The sequence below is a fragment of the Mirounga leonina genome, unplaced genomic scaffold (assembly GCF_011800145.1).
Source record: "Mirounga leonina isolate KUSES-001 unplaced genomic scaffold, KU_Mleo_1.0 Mir_91, whole genome shotgun sequence".
Taxonomy (NCBI): domain Eukaryota; kingdom Metazoa; phylum Chordata; class Mammalia; order Carnivora; family Phocidae; genus Mirounga; species Mirounga leonina.
Window position 1 is genome coordinate 26,448,256 of NW_023270839.1, and position 27,783 is coordinate 26,476,038.

A 27,783-nucleotide genomic window follows, 5' to 3' on the forward strand; every position below is an offset into this window, starting at 1 on the left:
TCCCGCATCGGGCTCCCTGCTCGGCAGGGAGCCTGCTTCTGCCTCTGACCCTCCCCCGTCTCATGTGCTCTCTCTCTCTCATTCTCTCTCTCTCAAATAAATAAATAAAATCTTTATAAAAAAAAAAAAAAAAGAAGAAGAAACTTTAAGATCCTTTTTACTTAACTGGATTGACCCATCTAATAATATACTGTTGTCACTATATATACACCACTAAATCATTTATATAAAATGATGAACTACTGAATAAAGGATGGTTATTTTTACACAGATTTTCTTTCTTGAGCTTGAATCAATGCCATTAAAAAGCACAATCCTTGATATCTGTGACTATGTATATAACAAAAAAAAGTCATCAAGTGATAAACATTCTAAATAATCGTCTTTATGTGATTATGAAATCTGGTCTGTGTTGACACTGAAACTAAGGCTGCTCTTTAGGGAAAAAAATTATGGAAGCTATAATGTGAAAGTACCACTCAGAAAGAGTTGGCAACTTGCTCAATTTTACCTTCCTTTGACCCAGACATTACTCTAAGCAAATTTGCCTTCATCCAAGCCACAATTTCCTTTTCTTCCCCCTTTTACCTGTATGACAGTCTGTCTACAAAAATGGTTATGATCAGTTTTTCCTTCTTTGTATACATGCTACGCTACTCATGGAGTACAGAATCCATTCCCCACCTCTTGAATCTGGGCTGTCCTTATTATCTGCCTTGATCATAAAATGTGGAGGAAGAGATCTGGGCCAGTTCTGGACCTAGACCTAAGAGTTACTGCTTTCTCTCTGGAGGAAGCTAGCTGATATGTAAAAGTGTAACTACCTGAAACTACCATGCTATGAGAAAGCCCTGTTAATTAGCCATGTGGAGAGATCGCGCGGTGAACTGAGGGATTCAAATGTCAAGTGAACAGAAACCTCAGACAACTGCCTCCAGCAAGCTGTCCATGCTTACTCTCCAGCCATTCACACCCTCTGAGGGGACAGCAGAGATGAGCCATCCCCACTATGTTCCATCCAAATTCCTGAACCAAAGAACTGTAAGCAAATAAAATGGTTGTTTTAATCCACTAAATATTTAGGAAGTTTGGTTCACAATAATAGATAATATAAACACCAGGAACAACAGAAATACTTGTTACTGTTTCAAAAAAGTCTTTATAATTTTAAAAGACTGAGACTACAAGGGCGCCTAGGTGGCTCAGTCAGTTAAGCATCTGCCTTTGGCTCAGATCATGATCCCAGGGATCCTGGGATTGAGCCCCACATCGGGCTCTCTGGTCGGAGGGGAGCCTGTTTCTCCCTCTCCTGCCGTTCCCCCTGCTTGTGCTGCCAAATAAATAAATGAAATCTTAAAAACAAAACACAACACATCTAAGAGTAGAATAATGGTTTGCATGTGTTTTTGCTTATTAAAATATCTGTATTGCCTAAATAACAATTAAGATAGCAAGATCCCACTGTTCAGGGCCCTGATGGCTATATGCTATGGCTGTTACTTGCTTTTTTAACAGCTTCTACTGACCCACGTTTTTACCTATCTGTAAGTTAGCGGATTTCTGTATATCATTCATAAAATATGACTAGATAAGAATCTACTTACAATTTCACTTTAGCAATACTTTAATAAATTTACCTTGTAAATCAAGTACCAGTAACTCCCCTCTTGTATATTCGTAAGTCCAGTGGCTAAAGGCTAGCATGATCTCTTCCAGTGTATTAGTTGGAATAATCTCATCACCATTATTATTATTGTATTTTCTAAATTCTCCAGTCATACATTCTTCCACAGCAAACCACTGTCCTGCTGAATGGCAATACAGCAGGAAAACTTCAAGGAACCTTATGAAAAATAGTTATAGATATTACTAGCAGTTTTGTTAATAAAATTTTAATTGAGCTTTAAAATGGGTAAATAATTAAATATTCAGCATTAACAATGAAGGTCAAAAGATCTCAAGAAAAATTTCAAGATTTACCTTGGAGAATATGGTATGGATTTGGGTTTCATTTGGTTGAAGGCAAATGTGAGCTTCTGTGCTGCTCTCTGTTGTTGAATTTCCTATAGAACAACAATAAAAACACAAAAAAACCCTGTTAACACTGAAACTAAGTTCTTATTTGGTTTAACATACTTTAGAAGTGAAAACATGAACCTCAAATAATGTTCCACTGTTTAGCATTCACTAGCACTTACTCTGAGACAGAGATGCAGAACTGTATCTTCTTTATAAATACTTGACCATGTGTTAACCACCTCAGGAAGAAAAGATTTGATAATATAAAGATGACCTGATTTGAGGATATCATGTTCTGACCAGGTACACTGTACTTTGACAGCTCTCCGTAAACCGCCTCCCATCTCCTCTTTACTTAAAAACTCTATTTTGGCACAGAGGCCGAGCTGCGACCATGAAGACATGCTGTTATTCAGTATACTGGGTGAACTCTCTTCCAAGCGATACACTGTGACAGGCTCACCTGCAGGATGAATGGACACATTCTGAGGTCAAATTATGACTCTTAAAATGACAAAGTAGACGAAAAATTAGCAGGTATCTTTTGTTAAGATTAAGTAAGGAACAGAAAATGAATTGGATAAAGTTGTAATTTTATAAAGGAAGTTTATAAGGGCAGCAAATGCTCAGAAATCAAGAATCTACTAATATCTCTAAATTCATGTGTATTTAGTAATGATAAGCTTTTTTGAAATTATGAACATTTTCAAGAAAAACTTTAAGAAAGCAACTGTTCCACAAACCCTGTGATGTCAATTTATCTATGCTTTCTTTACTAGACAATGGGTTAAGACACTTTCTGAATTAGAATACACTATTACTTCTGGATATGCCAGAAATAGAGAAATCTAATACTTCTGATGATTCCTTCTATTTAAAACATACCTGACTCCCGCTAATTAAAATTTATATGAAATTGACACTTAATGTGACCCTTCTTTCTGTCACCACCTATGTTCTATACAATAGTTAAAAATCACAATATTGGGGCGCCTGGGTGGCTCAGTCGTTAAGCGTCTGCCTTTGACTCAGGTCATGATCCCAGGGTCCTAGGATCGAGCTCCACATCAGGCTGTCTGCTCAGAGGGAAGCCTGCTTCTCCCTCTCCCATTCCCCCTGCTTGTGCTCCCTCTCTCGCCGTGTCTCTTTGTCAAATAAATAAAATCTTCAAAAAAAAAAAAAATCACAATATTAATAAAAGGCTTATTTTCCCCTTCATTTCTTTACTTTTTGGATTTACCTCTTGGAGGCACAGGTGTAAATGGAATGCTCTGGGATAATCTCATCAAATTATTTCTTTCCACAGCTGCACAAAAATGAGAGAAAAATAATGAAATCTCTAAAAGCTCAAAATATTGTTAAGATTTTATTTTAAATAGTACTGACCTGAGTAGTAGTAATTTGTATCCATAACTGGTTTAAATGGGGAAGCGAGACCTAAAATGGCAAATAAACAAATGAAACACTTTTAAAAGTACTAATGTGGCATAAATTTTTGCTTATTCTCGTATAATCATCCTAAGTTCCTTCATGTAAGCTCTCTTCACCAAAACAGAAAAAACAAGTAATAAAATATATTCATCATGTGTTTGCTATATTACTCTTTTTCATTATGCCAGATTAGTCCTAACTGTGCACTCAGATACCTGAAAGGGAAAAAAAGTACACATCTGACACTCTCCTGTCATGAACTGTATTCTTCCTATACTCCCATGCTCAAAAAGAAAAATATCTTTTAGTTTTCAACCTTTAGGAGGTGGGGCCTTGTAGCCAAGTAACCATTTTAGTGGACTGACCATAAGAAGATGAACTCTGGAATGTGAAACATACCCAAAAAAAACCCTGCTCCATATTTAAATGTATTTGATGACTTTCACTTTTTTTTTTTTTTAAGATTTTATTTATTTATTTGAGAGAGAGAATGAGAGACAGAGAGCATGAGAGGGAGGAGGGTCAGAGGGAGAAGCAGACTCCCTGCCGAGCAGGGAGCCCGATGCGGGACTCGATCCCGGGACTCCAGGATCATGACCTGAGCCGAAGGCAGTCGCTTAACCAACTGAGCCACCCAGGCGCCCCGACTTTCACTTTTTAACTATAATAATAAGAATGGCGAATAAATTGAATCTGCTATGTGTTAAGTTTATAGAATATGAATGAAAAAGAACTTATTGTCTTGCAAGAGAAGGAAATCAGTTTTAATACGTGTAGTAAGTATAAAATATACACATGTATACATGATGTATATATGCTAACAGGACTATAGAGGAGGGGTACCAAATGCCTCCTGCTTGAAGAAAGGTTGAAGAATGTCTCAGAAAAGAGAAGGGCGAAAAGAGTGTAGTTTGGAAGGCAGTGGTGTGGTCAGGGCAACATCTGCAAAGGCATGGAATTGTTAAAGTGCATGCTATACTTGAGAAACTGCAAGTTGTTTAGTATGACTAGAACAGCAGTTTTCAATACTAATTTTATATATAAATATTATATATTATATAAATTTATAATAAATACAAATCAGAATCACCTGTGGGGCTTTTTCAATGTGTACCTACCCAGATCTCATTCCAAAATACTCTAATTCTGTAGCTATGTGTCAGCATTAAGTGATTCTCCACAAGAACTTGGATATGCAACCAAGACTGCAAATTAATGAGCAAGGGTAGAGGCATGCCTATAGGAGGTAAAGTTACAGAATCAGGGAATGCCAAATTGTTAGGAACCAAATATGCCACGCTAAGAAAGGAATGACAGAGGGGAAAATGTAAAGCAGAAGAGCATCAGTCTGGTGGCAGAACAGTAGACAGAATGGAAGGGAGGCTAACTGGCACAAGTCTAAAAAACCTACGTGGCAGTAACTACTAAATGCGAATATACACATACCCTACCACCCAGAAGTCCATTCCTAGGTACATGCCCAACAGAAAATACATGTTTACCAAACAACATGAACAAGAATGCTCATAACAATACTATTCATAATAATCATACAGTGGAAGCTACTGAAATGCCCATCAAATAACAGAATGGATAAACTCAATATATTCACACAAGGAAATACTGTGTAGTAATGAGAATGCACCAACTACCACTATACACAAAAATATTGATGAATCTCATAAACATATGTTAGGAGGAAAAGCCAGACAAAAAGTATATACTTTATGATTCCATATACACAGACAAAACTAATACACTGTGTTATTTAGGGGGAGAGGTTACAACAAGAGGACATGAGGAGCTGTTTTGTGATCTGGGTGCTGATTACATTGGTATGAGTTACTCACCTAGTGAGAATTCACTGAGGTGGAGGCTTAGCTCTACTTTTTTTGTATGCATGTTATACACTTCAGTAAAAGGTTTAAAAAATGATGAAGGGGTAAACGGAAAGCAGAAGCAGGATGTACAGTGGACGATGGATTCTAGAGATATTTAAGAGGTAAATACAACAGGACTTTGTGAGTGCAAGGTCAAGGGGGTCAAAAGTAACTCCTTCTTAGGTTTGACCTGACTGAAAGAGTATCATTCACTAAAACAGGGACTATAAAGGAAAGAGCAGGCTAGGTCACAGGGATGAAGGGGGGTGGGGTGACAGTAAAGACATGATATCATTTACATGGTGAGTTCATGTATTTGTGAAGCTGCTATACTGAAGAGAAACTAGCTGAGGGAAGAAATTTTTACTAACTTGGCTCTTTCAAACATGCAGCCTAAAGTTTCTTAGCTAGGATAATGTGGTATTTGCTATAAAAGATCATATGTAATCCTCATTTTTTCACATTAAATCTACCACATGGACTCACCATTTAATGTTCCTTCTTCAGATGGCCTAAAGAAAACCAAAAAATCTAAGTTGTGACACAACTTTTGTTTTGGCTACCACATACTTTTTTATTTTGTAAAGTTATTACGATTATTTAATAGAACACTATTAAAGTAATTCTGAGATTCAGACTCACTTTTGTTTGGATATATGCCATTTCCCTTAGGCCAATGCCAAATGCATACATGGATATGAATGTCAATATACATACACTTTATCAACAACTTGTACCCCCAATTTATGCTTACATAAATATTATCAGTAGTTTGCTGCCAAATTGAAGGTTCTAGTACTAATAAAGTAAAATATTCCATGACTTCTCTATTCGTGGAGATTAATTCTTACTATACTTTAAGAACGCCCTGAAATAACTGCAGAATTCTAAAAATACTTCCAACAGAATTGATGGGCAAAAAACTGAGAGAACAGGAAATAAATGTCATTTGGCAAAGCTCAATTTATAATGCTGAAAAAATTTTTTCCAATGTCGAACATATTTATTTATAACAACATACATTGGTACCAAGTGGAAGTTCTATTAATTCCATGGATTCCAGTGCAAATCAAGTATAGTAGAAAGGAGAATGCAGTGAGAATCAAACAGAATGGGTTAGAAGCTTAGCTTTCCCATCATACAGCTTTGGGGCCTTGCTCAGGACTAAAAAAAGACCAGATTCAGAAAGGACCTCTCAAGTAGAGAACTTTTGCAGTCTCTTTCTAGCTCTTACCTTCGATCTGATCCTGATGCTTCCTATTGATTTTCACCTTAATATAAATATTTTAGTATAGGAAGTATTTTTGACCCCAGCCTCATCCCTTTGCTGCTAATAAACTACTCTTTCCTCAGTACCCAAAGAGTGCTAACCAACTCCACCTCTCTGGGTATTTCTATGGCTCAACATTCTATGAGACGTTTTTTTGCTAGCTGAGTTAACATCAACTTCAAGTACCTATTCTGTATTTACACCCTATGGTTTTGGTTATAAAAGACAGTATACTCTGAAGAGATCTGACTAGAGATTGGTCTTCCGAATGCCATACAGGCCCAGAATATCCAAAGAACTTGAATACTGCAATCCATTTGGCACCTGGTTTATTTTCTTCTCTATATATTCACATATATTTCTTGGGGACAGAAGAAAATAGGGAACACTGTGGAATACACAATAATTTCCTTCTCAAGTAGGAATATCTGAAACTCTACCATGCTTCCAGTATCAAATGGGCGTCAAAACATGAGGACTTTTTTTTTTAATGTTCTTTAGAATCCTAAAATACTAATTCTCAGGCTGGAAACACATAGTTTATCTTTGATTCTTCTTTATGTTTAATCTGTACTAAAAATTTTTACTTTCTGGGGATGATCACCTGTCAGAATGCCTTTTGTTTCTACTTTTGGTTCTGAATTATCATATCAGCTTTGTAGTGGCTCTCCTTGTATGCAGACTTTCTAATGTATACTGCATAATTACTGCTCTAATTATCTTTCCAAAAGCAGGTGTGAGGCTTGTTGATTACAATGGGCACAGAAGTTAGCCAAGCGCAAAACTAAAGTGTCAAACTAGACCTTTGAATAAATTTATTCAACAGCAAGCTGGAAAGAGGACTAAATAAAATCATAATCATAAGGAAGATTTTAGTAGACAGTAATTATAGTATGGCTATAATAATTGTATAACTATATAAAATAACAACTTAAAACGTATACATTAACTCATAAAAAATGAGTTCCCTAATCTCTTCTATGTAAAGACAAGAGGCACAGAATAAATAATCATCATCCATATATAAAGGAGTATTTAAGAAATGGCAAAAAGAACAGAAAAAAGACAACATCCAATAACTATGATACTTTTCAGATTAACGACGAGAAAAGGCTTACTTACATGTCTCTGTTTGATGGTCTATCTTGTAACCAATCCTTTAGTCAAAACAAACACAAACCAAAAGTTAAAAAAATCTCTAGACGAAGCATAACTGTTTAGCCCTATTTTGTTTCATACAGTATGTTTTAAGAACGAAGGGCTGAAAAATTAATGTGAAGTCCTTGTTTCATACAACTGAACAAATAAAATAATAAATGGATATAATTACCTTAAGACCACTCCACAAGGTTAGAATAAAGAATATTATGATTGTTATTTCCTACAACATAATTATAGTCTAGCTAGTTTCTTTTTTTCTGATGACAATTTTATATTCTAAAATAATATGTGCCCATCATCAAAAGAAAAACACAACAAAGTATAAAGAGTAAAATTAAAATCATGCGCACTGTCAACAAATTACGAAAAACATTTAGGCATATTTCATTGAAGCCCTTTTCTGTATATGTGTGTATTATTTTTATTCTGCAGTTTTTTCCATCTAATTTTAACTATGTAATTACATTCTGATCCAATTTAGTAATTTAGCAGTGCTTGATCTATGTTATCATAACCCCCAATGAGTTTTTTTTTTTTAAAGATTTTATTTATTTATTTGACAGAGAGAGAGACAGCGAGAGCAGGAACACAAGCAGGGGGAGTGGGAGAGGGAGAAGCAGGCTTCCTGCCGAGCAGGGAGCCCGATGTGGGACTCGATCCCAGGACCCTGGGATCATGACCTGAGCCGAAGGCAGATGCTTAACGACTGAGCCACCCAGGCGCCCCCCAATGAGTTTTTATTCTAGATTTTTTTTCTAATTTTCCAGGACTTTTTGAACAGTATCTTTTCTTTTTTTTCCATATTTGTAATACCTTCTCTTTTTAGTTTTAATCACTTTAATCATACTTGTTTTAAATCTGTAACCAATAATTCTATTATCTTAAGTCATCAGAGGCTTAATATTGTTTATGTAACTTGAATCCCAGAAGTTTTGTAATTTGGCATTGTTGGGTCATCTTCAATGGAACTTTATTTATGGCAAAACTATGCTGCTTAGGTTCGGGATGGGTCCTTCCAGAAAGGAGGAACTGCTACTATGAAACTGTGTTCACTAACCCCTTTCCTCATTGAAATAATCTTTTTAATAACGTGATTTTCAATAATACCATCTCCTTATAGCAGAATGGAAGTTAGTATGTTCTTGATGATCCAGGATAAGTAAGAGTAGGAGCAATTCTTCTGCTTTTTCCCAAGCTACTTGTCTTGCTTGCCAGAGTATGCTTTTAAAAAGTGTTTGTAAAAATCAAGTATTAACCTTAATTGGCTGGGAATGACTTCATATAATTAATCTCAGTACAGAGATTCCTGCCTTTCTTTTGCACAAACTTTTCTTTAAAATTTTCTAACTACTGCACAGACCATAATCTCTCTGACACACTGGCCGTAGCAACATTTTTCTAGATATATCTCCTGAGGCAAGGGAAATAAAAGCAAAGATAAACTATTGGGACTACATCAAAAAGTTTCTGCACAGCAAAGGAAACAATCAACAAAACTATAAGGCAACCTATGAAATGGGAGAATATATTTGCAAATGACGTAACTAATAAAGGGTTAGTATCCAAAATATATGTGGAACTTATACAACTCAATACCCCTAAACAAATAATCCAATCAAAATGGGCAGAAGACATGAACACACATTTCTCCAAAGACATACAGATGGCCAACAGACACATGAAAAGATGCTCAACATCACTCATCACCAGGGAAATGCAAATCAAAACTACAATGAGGTATTACCTCACATCTGTCAGCATGGCCAAAAATCAAAAACTTAAGAAACAAGTGTTGGCAAAAATGTGGAGAAAAAAGAACTCTCTTGCACTGCTGGTGGGAATGTAAACTGACACAGACACTGTGGAAGACAGTATGGAGGTTCCTCAGAAAGTTAAAAACAGAACTACCCTGTCATGTAGTAACTGCACTACTGGATATTTAGCCAAAAATACAAAACACTAATTCAAGGAATATATGCACTCCTATGTTTACTGCAGCATTATTTATAATACCCAAACAATGGAAGCTACCCAGTATCCAGTGATAGATGAATAGATAAAGAAGATATGGTATATATATATCACAGAATATTATTTAGCCATAAAAAAGAATAAAACCTTGCCACTTGCAACAACATGGATAGAGCTACACAGTATAATACTAAGTGACATAAGTTAGAGAAAGACACATACCATATGATTATTCATATGTGGAATTAAGAAACAAAATGAGCAAAGGAAAAAAACAAAAACAAAAACATAGAGAGACAAACCAAGACTTTTAACTATAGAGAATAACTGATGGTTTGGGAAGAGGGAAGATGGTTTGGGATAAATAGGGGTGGGGATTAAAGACTACATTTATCATGATGAAAAACATAAAATTATATAAAAAAAAATATACACATATATACCTAAATAAATATGTATTTTAAAATACGCATTTGTTTAATTGAAATGTACAAACCGGTAGTAAAGCTGCTTTGGAATCTACTTCATGAGTTTCTTCTGTAGATGGCCTTCTACTGCTACTTTCCACTTAAAGAAAAATTTAAAACATAAGTGATACAACAAAAAATTTTTTTTGCTATCAACTAACCAAACACAAAGTGCTTCTATACATAGTGTAAACTTCCATAAGGTAATTTATCCTCTCCCAACACTGCTGAAGATAAGAGTTACATGAGGCCCAGAGGTCTCTTGACAAATAAATTATTCAATTTATTTTTGTAAAAAGGCAGTAAGAAATAAAAGAATATGAAGGAAAAAGTCTTACTCTTCCTATTCCCAAATTTCTTATATATCCTACCATGAATATATATGATAGGATAATATATATTATATATTTGGGGGGATTTTTTGTTGTTAAATTTTTAAACTTTAAGCTTGGAGATCTTTCCATTATCGGTACACAGAAAACGTCTCTATTCTATTTTGATGCTATATTGAACTTCGTACTATGGGTATACAATAACTGTACAGAATAATAACCAAACTCCTACAGATGGACATTTGGTATGATTTCAATCTCCTGCCATTACAACACTGCAATTAATAATCTTAAACATTTTTTTTTTTTTAGATTTTATTTATTTATTTGACAGAGAGAGAGAGATCACAAGTAGGCAGACAGGCAGGCAGAGGGAGAGGGAGAAGCAGGCTCCCTGCTGAGCACAGAGCCCGATGTGGGGCTCGATCCCAGGACGCTGGGATCATGACCTGAGCTGAAGGCAGATGCTTAACCATCTGAGCCACCCAGGCGTCCCCTGCAATTAATAATCTTATACATACATCATTTTAACATACATCATTTTAACAGTAATGGAAAAAATAGTTCATCTTTCCTCCTGTGATTTAAGATGCCATCTTTATCATATCTCGGTTTTTTTCATCCCAAATAAATTGTAGAATTAAGCCTATTTTAAAAAGTCAGGATGTTAAATTCTAAAGTAACTTAGAATTCACATTTATGATACAATAAAGAAAAACCTCAGAATGAATGGTGATGTAGAATCTTAGAACAAAATTTGTATTCCAAGTGTAGAGGCCAAAACGCCAGATAGAAGTACATTAAAAGAGTCTGGGCGAAACTTTTTCAAGATAATGAAACTGAGAGAATGCATTATGTATCCGAGTATCTTGAAAAAATGTAGTTAAATAGCAGAGAATCTAGTGTTGATCTAGCCAAAATTATAACTGGACTATATTGGTGGGAAAGAGTAAATGTGTGTGTAGTATGTGCACATGCGTGCACATGTGATGTGTGTGTGTGTGCGCGCGCACGCATGTTTGGGGAACAGAGAGAGGGAAGGGAAGAGTTCAATGAGTTCAATCCTTGTCTTCTTTAATGGAAGGTCAATACTGAAATATGAGGATGTCTAAAACTGAAATATGAGGATGCAAAAGTAGAAGCATGCTAACTTTAGAAATAACATCCATGTTACTGAAAATGAGTTTTATTTCTTCCCTCCTAATCTTTCTACCATTTCTTTTTCTTACTTTTATTTTTCCGGCTAGAATGTTACATAGAAATGATAACAGCCAGAATCCCTGCCTTGATTCCCCATCTGGCTTTCAATATAACATTATGAAATATACTTGTGGTAACTTTTTGCAGATACCTTTAATTCAGATTAAGGAAACTTCATTCTAACTTTGCTAGGAGTTTTAATCATGAATGGATGCAGAATTTCATCAAATGCCTTTTCTGCAGCTACTGAAATGATCAAATGATTTTTCTCCTCTAATCTGTTACTATCCTGCATCAATTATACATACATGTTATATATATATATATATATATATTTTTTTTTTTTTAAGTGCGCTCTACACCCAACATGGGGCTTGAACTCACAACCCCAAGATCAAGAGTCATATGCTCTAATGACTGAGCCAGCCAGGCACCCCTTATCAATTTTATTTATCAATTTTATTTTTTATGTTAATGTTAAACCAACTTGCACTCCTGGAATATATCCAAATTGATACTGTTCTATACCAAAAGAGAATGAAAGGGGAAATGATGGTCAGGTGGACACGGTCGTGATGTTTTTCTTAAGGAACCTTATAAAGGTTATATGCACACTAATGAATAGCTGAATAATAATATTGTGTATGTGTTTGTATTTCAATTCTGAACCAAACAGAAGTATTAGCTATTTTTAAAAGTTAGATTAGAAAAATATGTTGACTAAATGACTATATAGATTCAAACACAGATTTACTTGTAAAGGTTAAAATCAGCGGATTCGTAAAAATCAAGGCTTTATATTTGATATTTAGATACTAAACAATTTGTTAAAAAAAAAAAATTAGGATTATATGTTTTATTCAAGCTTAAAGCAACAATGATGGACCAGAATTGTCATTTTCGACTCTTGAAACATTCACTGTTCAGGTGTGTGGCATACATAAAATACATTTAAAGATTAAATAATCATGTTTGGTAACATAATTCACGTAGTCAAAAATTACCTTGTTCTGAATGAAGAGGAACAGAAGTTTTGCGACATTCAGTAAATCCAGCATGAGAACTCAAATGTTTCCAAGTGTTTTCAGAAGGAACATCATTCTGCATATTGTACAAATACACAATTTAAAAACAATTAAACTAAATTTCAAATAACTGTTCTAAGTAGTATAAAAGTCTCTGTCTATCTATTTAGTTCAATATGCTTTAATCTACCTGGACACCAAAAGAGTACACTACAGGTTATAAATTTTCTTCAATGACAATCTAAAAAAACTGCATCAAAATATCCTACTTGCTTGTTCATAAATCCATTGTTCACAACTCAATCTGAATGAATCCTTTTTCATAGTGATACAACTTTATAAAAATTGGGGGAAAATATGAAAAACGGTGGGGAAAATAATAAAACATTTTTCACCTAAAAAACAAAAAGCTATTTTATACTAACACTGACAGATTGTTAACAGTTTGGAGGGTAGAGAAGTGGTTTTTATGGGGAAGAAGGGATATCTGGGTAGCTTTCTTACTGATTATATAAGCTGTTTGTATAACAAAGTCTAGTTCTCCCTTCCTTTCTTCTTTTTATCTAAACATTTTCCCAGATGATCTAACAAACTGCATTAAACTAATGTGGGGACAATCCAGTACATTCACATTATTTTCTCTTTTCAAACATAAACAGGTCACACACTATTATGCAACTTTAAAATATTCCCAAACCTCTACCACCTCTCAGAAATAATGAGTTTTAAACTGCTACTACAATAAGCTATTACTTTTATTAAGTAAATTTAGTTTATATCTCAAGAAAATGAAGCTTTTCTACCTTTGATGCTCTGCACTCTTCATATACAGCTGATTGATATACCCAAGTGAGAGTGCTAACCTTTTATCTGTAGTCACAATGCAACTCCAATTTCCTTTCTGATTTTATTTTCTTTTAGAACCAGTTTTAGCTATTTCTTATTTGTTTTATTTAAGTGCTTTCCTTGATATATACTCTTTGATGCAATGGCACATCAGTTTTATTAGAACCATCTACGACAGAAATTCCAGTGCAGGATTGATGATGGGCTTCAAGGTATTTGTAAAACTCCACATACCTTAAATAGATAAAATTTTGTATATGTGCATTTTTCTGGGAAGTTTTTTCTCCAAGTGAATTACTCAAAACTGTTTAATTCAAAACACAGCCACCAGTTTTCTGCCTACTCACAGAAACTTGTAATTTCTTCTTACTTGTACCAGGAAGTTACCTGCCCACTTGAAAATTTTTAGCATAGTCCTGGCTTTACGTTCATTTAATAGGTTCATTTTAAAAAGGCAAAATCTGTGGGGAAACTTTGACGTATACCCTTTCCCATTAAGGAATGTCCATTTATCCTAAATGACTTCCTATGTACATCAAGTGCTTCACTATAGCAAAATGATGCCACAAGAATGTGCTGATACAATTCTTTAAACTGCCATTGTGACACTTGTAGAGACATTTTAAAAGTTCAATGAAATACATATTAGAAAATGACAGCCTAAGTCAGGGTAACTGTAATTGTTACTGAGGACTCAGAGAAGCAGAGATACTAAAAAAATATTTAAGAAGCAAAATGAGTTAGACTTGTTTGTTAAATGGGTGAGAGAAGTAGGAGTGCAGTTTTGCCCTGGTAAACTAGAATGCTGATGTTATTAACAGAGGCTTGGAAATACAGAAGGAGAAATAGGTCTGCTGAGCAAGAAGACGATGGTGAATTTGAGGTTCTAACTTGAGTTTGACAACTCTAAGATTTGCAATTAGTTAACAGTTCTAATCTTTTACTGTAGTGTCAAGCCAATCCTCTGAAGTCAGAATCACTCCAAAGATTTACTTTCCCCATATCCACTCCCAGCCTTCAGTTTTCCTGGCTAAAATTCAAATGCTGATATGGCTAGTAAAAAATTCATGCTATTTCAACTCTACAGGTGAGAAATCATATTCTTGGTTTTCTCTTGACTCCTTAATAACTTCACACAATGGTTACCTTAAACCTTCTCTTTCTCATGTACTCCATCCGTGCTTTCCACCAGCCTTACTAGAAAAACAAATGCCTTAAGAGTATGAACAACTCCCCAGATTATTTTTTATCCCCTTTAATTTTAAAACTGTTTTGCATAATTTATATACAACGAAACACACAGATTCTTAAATGGTAAGTTAGAGAAGAGTTTTAGCATTCTTTCTTTCCAACTCAAAACATCTGTGCGACAATTTCTTTTGTCACTCTTCCTATCTGCAAAAAGCTATATACTTTTTATCCTTATCATCTAAATGCTCAATTTCACTCCATCTATGTCTTCTTGCTTTTTAAATTATAATTCCCAGTCAGCTCTCCCTCCTTGTAAGAAACTCAAAGATAAAACAAGACCTACAACCTAAAAAAAAAAGGTTTCCCTACTGGTTCCTTTCCCTCATATTAAGACTATCATTATGGGTATTTACAAGAGCAACAGTTAAGAAATACTTTTCATTCATTGTTCTATACATTTAAAAATTTATTTAACAAACATTTATTGAATATCTTACACCTGCACATTATATTGTAGTTACTGGCATATTCAGCTTTTTACTGCTTGGCTACAGGTTCCTTGACAGACAGGGTTATGTTCTAATAAACTTTTGGGCCTGGGAAAGAGTTCAGCTCAGTATTTAGTCAAGGGGAAATGTATAGGGAGAAACATTTTTAAAAAGAGAAATGTTAAATAGGTGTTTTTTTTTTTCATCATTTAAAAAAATGCAAGCTAACTGCAGATTTTTTTCATATATATTTTTCTAAGGATTTTCTTTATTTGAGAGAGAGAGAGAGAGCAAGGTGGTGGGCACAAAGGGAGAGTGAGAGGGAGAAGCCGACTCCCTGCTGAGCAGAGAGCCCGATGTGGGACTCAATCCCAGGACCCAGGGATCATGACCTGAGCTGAAGGCAGATGCTTAAACTGAGCCACCCAGGCGCCCTGTTTCTTCTTTTTAAATGGTGTATAGCTTTAAATATTTGGGATAATCATGTTGATGATGGTCTCTGCTAAAACTGCATTTTTATTGAAATGTTTAATTCTATTTTGAACTAAACCCCCAAATAGCAAAATAAGATTGAATTGTGCTGTTATAAGGATTTACTTACGGATATTATTTCTTTTATTTTGTTTGATGTTTCTTTAAACTTCTGCAAATAATCTATGCTATCTCTGTGTCCTTAAAGAGAAAAAATTATAACAAAAAATATTTATTTTTTATCAAAATAATGTCATTGCCTAAAGTCTACATAAACAAGTGATTTATGTTGTTTTTAAAGTAGTTTTGATGGCTCTGAAGTTTCCTGTAGATCTTTTGATATATACAAAAAAATCTGTCAAGAAGCTAGAGAAGATTAATAGTTCGTTTTACAGTAACAGCGAAAGCCAAAGGCCTCCTCAAAGAATCCAACATGTGATATGAATTGCTTGAAATTTAAAAAGAAAAAAGGGAAGCAGTTACTTTTACTATTCATAAAATATAAAATTACATATGTAACACATATATAATATATCCACTACACACACACGAACACACAAATCATATGCAGAGATAAATATGTAGGTATCTATACATATCCATCCCAGTGGCAATATACTAACATACAGACTAAAATGTACTTTTAAAAAATAAACTGGGATAGATTTTATGCAGGAAAAGTTGTCTCTATAAATCCACAGTGACCTGCACATAGCCTAGCAGTAGAGATCATATACGCAGTACCTAGATAACTTACAGGGTTGGCCTCAATGTGGAGATTACATGGACATAACTCTATTCTCTGGCAATCTCCATATATGTTCCATGACTAGGTAAATTTCTAAGCTGGGAAGGCTCAAACAAGTTCTAAGACAAAGGTTAGGAAGCCACCTGATGGAAAAATTCAAACCTGAAGAGACAGAGGGCCTCAGAACACTCTGGTCATGCCCACAAACAACCCAAGTTGTTTTCTAAGAACTCTTTGTTAAATACTTTAATCTTTACTAATATAACAGGAAGACTGTTAGAACACTATATTCTTCCAAATACTAGAGACCTAGCTAGCTCTATGAAGTATTCTCTCTTCACCTTTTCCTTCCATATGGCACACTGTCAACATTAAAATATGCTTAGGTCTCCCCCATCATTAAAAACAAAACAAATAAAAAAACCTTAGCTACAAACCACAGTATAAGTTATTTCTTTCTTTTTACCTTCATAGTGACCTTTATAGTTGCCCCCCAAGTCCTACTCTTTACATTCCCTCCTCCCATTCACACTTTATTTCGATATAATCTGGGTTCTCCCTCAACCACTTCACTGAAGCAGATTCCACCAAGGCCATTAATTTGTTATCATTGCCAAAATAAATATATTTTCAGTCCTTATTTTACTTTAGCTATCTGAAGTATAAGAATGAATCATTCCTTTCTGAAATGCTCTCCTCTGGGTATAGTGAGTCCTGGCTTTCCCTGTTAGCCTAATTGTAATTATTAGTGTACCCTTTCACTATCAAAAGGGTACTGGTTGAGATGAAAAATTGTATGGTCACACAATTTAGAAGACACTGCTCTTTTCCAGTTTTTTCTCTCTAGCCTCCCCTGTACCTTTCTATTATTCACCAAGTATCTAGTATTTATGAATCACTCAGGTTCTTTCAACAAGTTAACCAAATTCAAGAGAAGATTCTCAAAATCAAAAGGAAGAGCCCAAATAAGTTTTATATACAAACTTACTATAGTAAATTCACCAAAGAGGTATGTGCCAATAGAACTACTATAGCTCAATTCAACCTATTTCCCCCACTCGAATCCTTTAAAAAATTTTAGAACTATATTCTATGAAACGAAGCCCACTTATCACATAAGTGCATGATTTTATTAGTTATTTATTTCTAAGATGATAATTTAATAAAAAAATTATACTGATATACAAATATTACTTTGCCAAACTTACCTACAAATGCTCCAAATTCTACATTATCTCCTTCTGCAGCTTTAGAGCAAACAATTTCTTGATCTTTGGTTACAGTTTCTAAGCGGTTTTTACAACTTGGCTGGGAAGGTGTACTAACAAAAAATTTGGTTGGTGGGGATGACAGGTGTGGTATGCTATTAGAAGAACTGCCTAGTTTTTTATTTTTACTGAACATTTTTAACATTTCTGCCCCATGTACTCTCTGTCGCAGTTCTGGAGGAGAAACAGCACTTGGGAATAAGGCACCACAAGAGGAACCAGCCTCTGGGAAACTGAATTCTTTTCTCTGGGGTATTACAGGTAAATCCTGACCAAATATGTTACACTGGGGATCTTTTTCATCTTTCATAAAAATATTACAAAGAAAAGGATTAGTACTTTCAAGACCACCTTGAGGAAGAGAGGAGCTAAGTGTATTTACAACACTGTGCTTTTTCCATACAGAAGGTCTTACAGGACCATCGTCAATAAGGTTTTGAGCCAAATGTTTGGAAATGCTCAATTCTCGTGTGATTTCATTGTGAACTTTGCTAGCTTCCGAAGCTTTCTGGGCAGTGAGCGTTTTTAATGTATCTACAGTCAGGGCTGAAAGATCTTGCAAATGGCCAATTTGAGAATCTAATGACTGTAATGATCTTTTTATATAGTTGACGCGATCTCCAACTTCTTTAATTTGAATGCACATCTGCTCCACCCTGTACGGAAAACACAGGCTTTTTAAAAATGTTAAAAATTAATGTTTTAGAGATTCTTTTTGTAATCTCAATAAATGACAATGGTAAAAAAGAAATTTTACATGCGCTCAAACAAGCTAAGCTATAAAATAAAATGATTATTTATTTATAAAAGACACACCTAATGTTTAAGAAGGGTCTGGTGCTGATTCTATTATAATAAAAATCAAGATTTCAAAAAACGTTTTTATTATTACAATTTCCCCTCATCAAAGTAACACACACAAAAATGTATATAAAGCTACATATACAGAGAACTACCATTACCATTATTATAACTATACTATCTGCTTCCAGAATGTAGCAAAGCCATTAGAGAAAAACAAAAACAAAAACAAAAACAATGCTTTAAAATATAGTTTCACTTCTCTCCACTGACTGGTAAAGAACATTAATTCTTCTGTCCTCTGTAACAAATGTTAAACAATAATAAGAAACTGACTTAGTGACTTAACACTAAATATTAGAACTGAAATGACTTCCGATATATAAAACTATTACTAAGCTTACTTATTTTGACAATCATAAATTGAACAATGACCATGTATAAGACATAAGAGAAACCAGTGTGACATATAATCAATTATAATTAAAGAAATTCTGAACCTTTCAAAGGTGACACGAATTCTCTCTTCACTCCCAGAATGGAATTTGTCATCTTTTTCATTAAAATACATCTCAACACACTGTTCTTCAAAGTCATGTAGTTTCTTTTGATCTTCTTCTGTTAAAAAAAGTTCTAAAGAGGGAAAAGAAAAAAAAAAATCAATGAAGACTATCAAGATATCAAATTATAGCTCAGGCGTCTTATGAATTATTTAGGGTTCATACGACTATATCCATCATCTGTAATTTTTTTCTCTTTTTACTGTAGTGTTTCTAAAACACTGGACAAGTATTTCCATTTTTTTTTCCTCAGGAGAACAGTTTTAGGTACCTGTTCCTCTTCTAATTTCCTTTTCCTATAGGACACTCTTCCCCTGTAACTCTCTTTATACCTCTCCCTCATTTATCCAGGTAGAGGAATTTAAGAACCAATTTGGTAGAACAGAAAGTCACTGTAAAATTTTAAGCACAGTTTGATATGATGATTAATCTCATGTAGTATACAGAATAAACTAAAAGTGTTGTTTACAGAGCAGTAAAATGGTTTGTAGAACAGAAAATGTCACGGTTTACATTACCATTTTAACAAAAACAAACTGACATGCCATATTCAAAAAGAACTTTCATACTAAATTCACTTTTACAGATACCATATTATACTTAAAATTCCTTTTTGTTCAGGCAAATTCAACAAAAGCTTTTTATAGTAACATTAACCAATTACGTCTTCTGAGTAAAATTAATACTTAACCTTCAGGGTAATACTGATAAGTGATAAAATAAAAACATTTCCCTTAATATATTTTACTTACTTGGTCCATCTGAAGTCTTATCTTTTTTTCTTCTTTTACATATGCAGCAAAACAGAGAAACTATATGGCCGAGAATGATAAGTGGTGGAGGCAGAACAGGTTTCTCATGATAAGCCATAATAAAATGATATCGTTGGTACTTCCATACAATATTGGAAATTGCCTTCACTTGTAAATACACATTGCTTGAGTAACAATAAAAATAAAACACAGCTAAATCACATGATAAAGTTTTAAATACTAAAGATTTTACTGCAATTCTGTTCTAAACAAGAATTCAAAAGACTACTCTACTATACACAAGACTAAAGAGGCAAATGAGATGGGCGCCTGGGTGGCTCAGTCGGTTAAGCGACTGCCTTCGGCTCAGGTCATGATCCTGGAGTCCCTGGATCGAGTCCCTGGATCGAGTCCCGCGTCGGGTTCCCTGCTCGGCAGGGAGTCTGCTTCTCCCTCTGACCCTCCCGACCCTCCCCCCTCTCATGTGCTCTCTCTCTCTCAAATAAATAAATAAAAAATCTTAAAAAAAAAAGGCAAATGAGAAACTGGAAAAAATACATGCAGTGTATAAGGCACAAGTTTGGTATCGTTGAGGGTCTTAATTACAAACTCCCAGAAAAATGAGCAGAAAATATCTTAAGATTTTAAAGTTACATATAAATAACAAAACTATAAGAAAATATTCAATCTTAGTAGCAACAAAATAAGTGCATATAAAAACAAGATACTTTTATGTACTATCAAATTAGCGACCATTTGAAGATAACAATACCTAGTGTTGGCAGAGATGTGGGGATACAGGCCTACTTTAGCTTAAACGCATGAAGTCCTTAAAATGCATATACTGAACAGTTCTACTTTTAGGAAAACAATCTAAGGACATAATTAAGGAATGATCAAAAATTTAACCATAACATGGTTTTTGGGAACAAAAAAATTATAAACAATCTAACTGAACAATGTAATATATTAGTTGAAAAATTAAGGTCTATATCATGGAATACCAGGTAGGCATTAAAAAATAAACCGGAGAGAGATATTTATTAATGTGGAATAATATTCATGTTTTGCTTAGTTTAAAACAGTATACAAAATATAAGAACGTTATTTTTGAAGAGAAAAAATGGTTCATATATATTCATAATAAACAACAGAAAGATGTACACCAAAATTAATTAATGAGACTATAGATGAATTTTCTACTTGCCTTTCTGTTTTATATACTGAACATATGTATTCCTTGGCAACTTAGTAAAAATCCCAAATAAAGGTTAATATTTATAAAAGAACTGCATGTTGAAATATAATTAAGTCTCAAACTTAAAGTCTCATTTGATTTGAAAATGTATGCCTTCTTATTTGTAATTTTCAAAGATAATTTTAGTAGCTTAAGCTTCAATAAAATCTTTAGATTGGAAATTTTGTGTATTTCCTTCAAAATGAGAATTTTATGTTAAAATCTCATTAAGCAACTGAATAAAATTCTTACTTGAAAAATGCAATAAGAAGATTGACCATAATGATATACTGTACAAAGAGGTAGACTGCTTGAAGAAATGGAGTCAACCATGTTCCAGGACCACAGATTTGAGAGATAGTGGAATCATTTGCACACACTTTGAAAAGAAGAACAAAAATTAGATATAGTAATCACACCAGTAACCTTTTAAATTTAAATTTTAGTTAAATTACAGTGCAATTGGTTTCTACACCAGTTAACTATTTTTAATTAGTATTTGTCTGTTTTAAGGAAGTTTCAATTATGTACAAATCTGTTTCAGACTCTTTAAAAAAGCTTCTGGGCAAGCACTTGGAATAAAACTTAAAAATACTACAACATAGAAAAATTTTGGGGGTGCCTGGGTGGCTCAGTTAAGCGGCTGAGGTCATGATCCCAGAGTCCTGGGATCAAGCCCCGCATCGGGCTCCCTGCTCAGCGGAAAGTCTGCTTCTCCCTCTCCCACTCCCCCTGCTTATGTTCCCTCTCTCGCTGTCTGTCTCTGTCAAATAAATAAATAAATAAAGTATGGTAGGGGCCCCTGGGTGGCTCAGTCGGTTAAGCATCTGCCTTTGGCTCAGGTCATGATCCCAGGGTCCTGGAATCGAGCCCCACGTCAGGCTCCCTGCTCAGTGGAGCCTGCTTCTCCCTCTCCCTCTGCCACTCTCCCTGCTTGTGCTCTCTCTCTCCAAATAAATAATCTTAAAAAAAAAAAAAAAAAAGTATGGTAAACTCACAGTAAATTTACAAATATAAAAATTACTGAGTTTATCTTATGTCACCAGAGGGTTGAAAGAGTGGTTAAAGTGCCTCTCAAATATACAATGATTAGGTCTGAATTCCTTGCTTTTCATTAACCCCACCAGGAATGTTTCTGAAGCCAAAACACAGCTGAACCAAAAAAAAGGAAGAGAAGAGCTTTAGTACCCACCAGAGTATTAAAGAATTAAGCAAAAACAATTTAAATAGGGAAAGGATTAGAATTGAATAATCATGAATTAGTGACAAGTTTTATGTAAATGCTTACAATACAATTAGCATTTCTTTAGTAATCGTTTAAAAACATATACACCATTAAAACACTCAATGGCTATATCATTCCTTTCAAATAAATTGTTTCATAGGCAAATGAATGCACAAGGTTCTTTCAATCTTAAAAAGCTTTATCAGTCAATTTCCATTCTATTCAGATTTGTTTGATGTAGCAAATACCCAAGGAAGAGAATGAGGAAGACTAAAAAGCTATATCCAGTGCTTTATAACAACTAAACTAGAGCCACAATGGAAAAAGAGCAGAAAATGAAAACCTGAAAATGGCACCGAACAGGAAAGCATTGAACACAAAGTTTGACCAGGCTGGTAAAACCTCACTGTTTTAAGCAACATCTGAAAACAAAGACCAGTATGTAGCCATCCCCTGACCTAATCACCTATAAATAGGTGGGTAGGGAGCAACACAGGTGTGGGGTGAGGGAAGAGTAAAGACAGGAGAGAAACTGCAAAAGAGATCAAGAGCAAACTAATCAAATAAAGATTCTAAAATGCAAATGTGGACGTCAGTAGAAGAACATCCCCAAAAGTCAGCAGCATCACCTATGTTCACAAGTTATTTAGCCCCATTAGCTAAAACAATTAAAAAAAAATTACCTTACACACAAAACGCGTTCACAGTTGAATTTTGTTAATTCAAGAGTTTATCCAACCTACCATGATTGATCTAATCAATGTAATCCTATTACCCTTGCCCCAACTGTTTCAGACATAAAGGCTGAAGCCAATTTGAGCTGATGAGATTTAAGGAACAGGTTCAATAGGAGGCTTTTGGGGAAAAGGACTTTTCACCCTTAAGAGAACCATGGAAAACCCTGTCTCTTTTCCTCCCATTGCTAGTGACAGTCTTCTAATTATAAGGGAAACCTGTATCAATCACACACTGATTACAAAGCAGTGGAATGAAAAAGAACAGGTGTCCTTAACTATGAATTAACAAACTGCAAAGACCACTCTACCTCTAACTCTGTGTTACATGAGCTAATAAATATCTTTATTGTATAAGCCGGGTTAGGCCAAATTTCCATTTGTGGCCGAAAAAATTCTAAAATACTTTTTTCGATTAATTTTTATAGGTTTTTTTTCTGGGCTTATTAACGAATGTATTTTGGGAGGGCTCAGGTTGGTAATAATAGTTTGACTTGTGAAAATACGTAATACTACTGTAATGCAAGTCTGACTTCAAAACAAAATAACCAAAAGATGAATTTGTAAACATAAACACTTACCATCAATTTCATATGCGTAAACTTCACCAAAAATCATCCAGTATGGATGAAAAACTATATCTTTAGCAAGAGTCCAAGACGGTGCTTCACGAGGATAAAGTATTGCCTTTCTGGGAACACCAAAACTAAGTAATACAAGAGCCATAATCACTACAATGTAGAACATATTGGCTACCTGTTAAAAAATGAACACTGTTAAAATACATGGGAATTTAAAAACAATGACAATTTTTTCATCTTAAAATAGTTCTAATGTTCTGATAAATAACTAGAATCTCTGAGTTTCCTTTTACTCCTAGTATTAGCATTCAGGAAAATCTCATCACTACATAAACCTTAACATCAAGGAGATTACATAAAAATTGATCTGTGAAGCTAGATAGGTCAGGGGCACATTTTTTTTTTTTTTTAGTCTCCAAAAGTAAATAACTTCATTATAATTACAACACCAATTCAACAAATATTAGGAAAACAAAAAGATCACATATAACTAAAATATCAAATACAAAGCAAATAAAAACTCTGTACATGTAAACAGCAATTATCAAAGAAAAAAATAATCTAGTACAAACTGCCAAATGTGATTTGAAACATCCAATGCAATTTTTGTCCCCTTAAGATAGAACATCAGTACTAAAGACTTTCCCTTTGTAAATCTGGGTGCCCAGTTTTTAGAATATTGGATATGAAATATCTTTCTCCATCTCTTTGGTATGATAATAAATCAATAGCAATCAATATTAAAAGGGGCACATTCTATGTAATGAACCATATCACTGGTTCCAACTGCAGTCGGCCTATCTTGAGTCCATGAAGATTTAAAGAGGTATAGACACACGGGCAGATTCAGGGAATCAATTTCTGTTATGTGCTCTTTCCTAAAACTGTTGTGTTGTTGTATTGGAGGTTCAGACTCACTTTTCTACCTCCCTTTGATAACTGTCCTTTGCCCACTTCATACACAAAAAGTCATTCTTCTCACCCATCTTGAACCCTAAACTCTATACCACAGTCCCTTATCCTGGACTGTGAAAACCTCTAGGAGCTAAATAAAACAAACTGGAATTATCATCATGGGTGTTGAAAAAATAACTGACACCAATTAACTGGTTAAAAATTCCTTTTACAAATCAGGTAGTCTTTAATTCTTTAATTTCAACAAAGTTGAAAAAATCCTAATTGGGCTATCACCTAATAAATCAATGAAAAATAATTTTTATTAAGTCACAATGTGAATTTTGAAATCATTACTCAAGAAAACTAAGAGTGAAGTAAAATCCTATAACAGAACTTTAATTTCTATCCACTTAATTAGGGGTACGAATGCTCAGCATTTATACTTAAAAAAGTGAATGTTGTCTCACTCCAACAATGTAGTATTCATCCACAAATAATCTACTAGTGGAAAACCCACGCAGATCAAGGTAGACTACATTTACAATAAATCTGTACTTTACCAACAACTGCAATAAACCAACCTAAAAAATCAGTAATTGCAATAAAATAACCTAAAAAAATTATACATTTGCATGTATTTTTCAAATGAATATATAGTCAGAGTAAAAATGGAAGGCAGGAATGTGAAAGCTAAAGAGGACAGTAAGTCTGGGTTTTTTTATTTTTTAAATTTCAAAATATTGATTTATATGTAATAATTTAGACTTGATCCTTCATCTTTAAAATTCTTACACATCTGCCAATAAATTTCCTTTTTAAATTAGAGTTGAGTCTCTGTGACATGCAATCGAAGAGTCCTAATACTCTCCAAGATTGTTCTCTTACTTGTAAAACAGTCAAATAATGCCTTGAGGGTTTAACATACACACTAAGAGAATGTATATTTTCAATAACAAGATTTTCAACAAAATCTTGGGATAAAAGATTTTAAAAGGCATATCATCGATACATTATTCATGACATTTGAAATATTATAGAATCCAAATATTTATCCGTAATTAAAGAAAAAGGCCAAGTCAAAAATTCAAAACCATACTCAAATTTGTACTGAGGTATCTTAAAATTATTCAGTCTATGACTAATGATTCATAGAGGCCTCTGGATTTCATGCTTTTCACATAAAGCCTATTTGACAACCTTCCCTATAGCTGATCTAAATTTAATTAAAAATATTTAAATATCCCATTTTCACATATCTAAAATGAGGATTTCTAGCTTGAATGTACAGATACATGGAGCGAATAGGAAAAGGTTAGCATTTACCATGCAATTTTCATAAGTGTGATCTTTATTAATGATATCAACTGTGAGGAGTATTTCTTCTATTTTCATCTTTTGTATCTTCAAACTTTTCAAAGCTTTTTTCTCTGATTAGAAATTCCCTGCTCAGGAAAAGTTCCTATTTGCCAAACTTTCAAATACCATATTTTTTGTGAAAGCCTTTATGACAGAATTAGGTACTATCTCATCAGTCGTCACACAAGTTTATCTTTCTGTAGCTATCTATCTGTTCACATGCTTGTCTTATGTACTAAATTGTGAGTTCTATGAGGCTCTGGACCATGTTTTATTATCTCTGTAGTTTCAGGTTAGTATAGTGCACAGCTTATAATAGATACACAATGATAAAAGAAACAATGTTAAGTTACTCTAGGAACCTACTACCATAAAATTCATCTCCTTTATTCATTATTTAAAGGTATACTTTAATGAAGGATTTCTTACACTCCGCAGCACCTAGTTTAAACAGATAATTAGAATATCAACCATTTTGAAAGTTCTAAAGGGGGTAGAAAGGGAAAACGGCACTAGGAGAAACAGACAATGATGTGATAAATGACTGGTTGAAGAGGGGAAAGACATAAATACTCCTGGTGGAGGGTAGTTCTAAAAATCACAGATAAAGAAGAAAATGAAATATATATTCAAGCTCCTCAGAACTTGGATGGGAGAATTGGCAGGAGTGCTGCGAGCATGTGAGAGGCAAGATTCAGATGAAAATCCAGTCAGCTTCTATTTCTTTCTCTTGGCTTCCCCCTATTTTCCCGATTTCCATCTTTTATTATTATGGCTGTTCACTTCTGTATTTCCTATACCTCTAATTTACTGTATACTACCATTACATTAACCTGATACCACTAAGTCAGTAAGGGTAGGCAATGAGAGCTGGAGCACCTTCTTGCATGCTAAAATTTTAGGCTAAAACCAATTCTTCCCTACAAGCCTTAAATCCCCTAACTTTTCCTGGAAACACTACTTTATGAAAGAATACAAAATGGATGAATAGTGAATACTTATACTTCTTTGATATGACAAACAGTAAACCAGTAATTCTCGACTGGTGAAATAGAGGACACATTCTCCTGGAGGGGAATGTGTAGTCTCAAAAAGCAAATAATTAAACTTTATATTTAGAAAACTTTAAAAAAATCTTATTTTCATAATGCTCATAATCCTATGAGCTAGTGGGATTATTTAAAAGGTAAATTTAATTTAGAAGAGAAAGATTTTCCACAATTAAGGAAAAGGGTTTCAGAAACTCTAGGGACAGATTTTTATATTTATTAAAAGGGGGCAGATCTTTAAAAAGAATTGCGAAACAGCACATAGAATCAGCCTACTTTGATAAAGCTATTATATACATTTATTTGTGTGGAGTTTAACACACAAGCACGTATTCCTGTATGTCTTGAAGGATGGAAAAAGTATACACCACACTGTTAACAGTGGATGTCTCTGGACAGTAGTTTGTATTTACTAAAATTTTCTACAATGAATAATTATTTTAGAATAAGAAAGGAAAAGTTACTTTTACAAAACAATAGTATAATAGTGTTTGCCTTTTTGACCACTGGAAACTGAAAGCAGTTTATGGCAGAAGTAGGACAACAAACTTTAGATTTTTCAGTTCAATGCATAAGGAATTGCACATTAAACCTGACATCTACATTTAAAAAAGAAAACCTGCCAGTTGGTTAAACCTGTAGGAAAGAGCAAGATATTGGACATATTATATCAGGAAAAGATGTTCTCACTGGAACTTTAAAAAATAGTTTGAATCCGTGAAGACGGGAGGGAAGAGGAACCTAAAGACATAAACCACATTAGCTAGCATTATCTTGCAAATACATAATAATGGAACAAGATTAGTGTGGGGAATTGGAGCTG

General features: G+C 34.1%; 1 protein-coding gene across 4 annotated transcripts in view; it reads right to left on the reverse strand.

Annotated features, from left to right (window-relative positions):
* TRPM7 (transient receptor potential cation channel subfamily M member 7) overlaps positions 1-27,783 on the reverse strand; it is a 118,449-nt gene that overhangs the window by 11,812 nt on the left and 78,854 nt on the right. For 3 of the 4 annotated variants that reach the window (XM_034994275.1, XM_034994277.1, XM_034994276.1), the window contains exons 22-36: positions 23,659-23,833; positions 21,371-21,497; positions 19,882-20,066; positions 19,070-19,202; positions 17,709-18,424; positions 15,883-15,953; positions 12,736-12,832; positions 10,229-10,299; positions 7,723-7,757; positions 5,817-5,842; positions 3,406-3,456; positions 3,260-3,325; positions 2,199-2,482; positions 1,981-2,063; positions 1,638-1,843 (exon numbers count right to left, since the gene is read on the reverse strand). In XM_034994275.1, coding sequence (XP_034850166.1) covers positions 1,638-1,843; positions 1,981-2,063; positions 2,199-2,482; positions 3,260-3,325; positions 3,406-3,456; positions 5,817-5,842; positions 7,723-7,757; positions 10,229-10,299; positions 12,736-12,832; positions 15,883-15,953; positions 17,709-18,424; positions 19,070-19,202; positions 19,882-20,066; positions 21,371-21,497; positions 23,659-23,833 — 2,326 coding nt within the window. Of the gene's footprint in view, positions 1-1,637; positions 1,844-1,980; positions 2,064-2,198; positions 2,483-3,259; positions 3,326-3,405; positions 3,457-5,816; positions 5,843-7,722; positions 7,758-10,228; positions 10,300-12,735; positions 12,833-15,882; positions 15,954-17,708; positions 18,425-19,069; positions 19,203-19,881; positions 20,067-21,370; positions 21,498-23,658; positions 23,834-27,783 lie in introns of those variants that run through there. The other variant, XM_034994278.1, reaches the window with a different exon arrangement.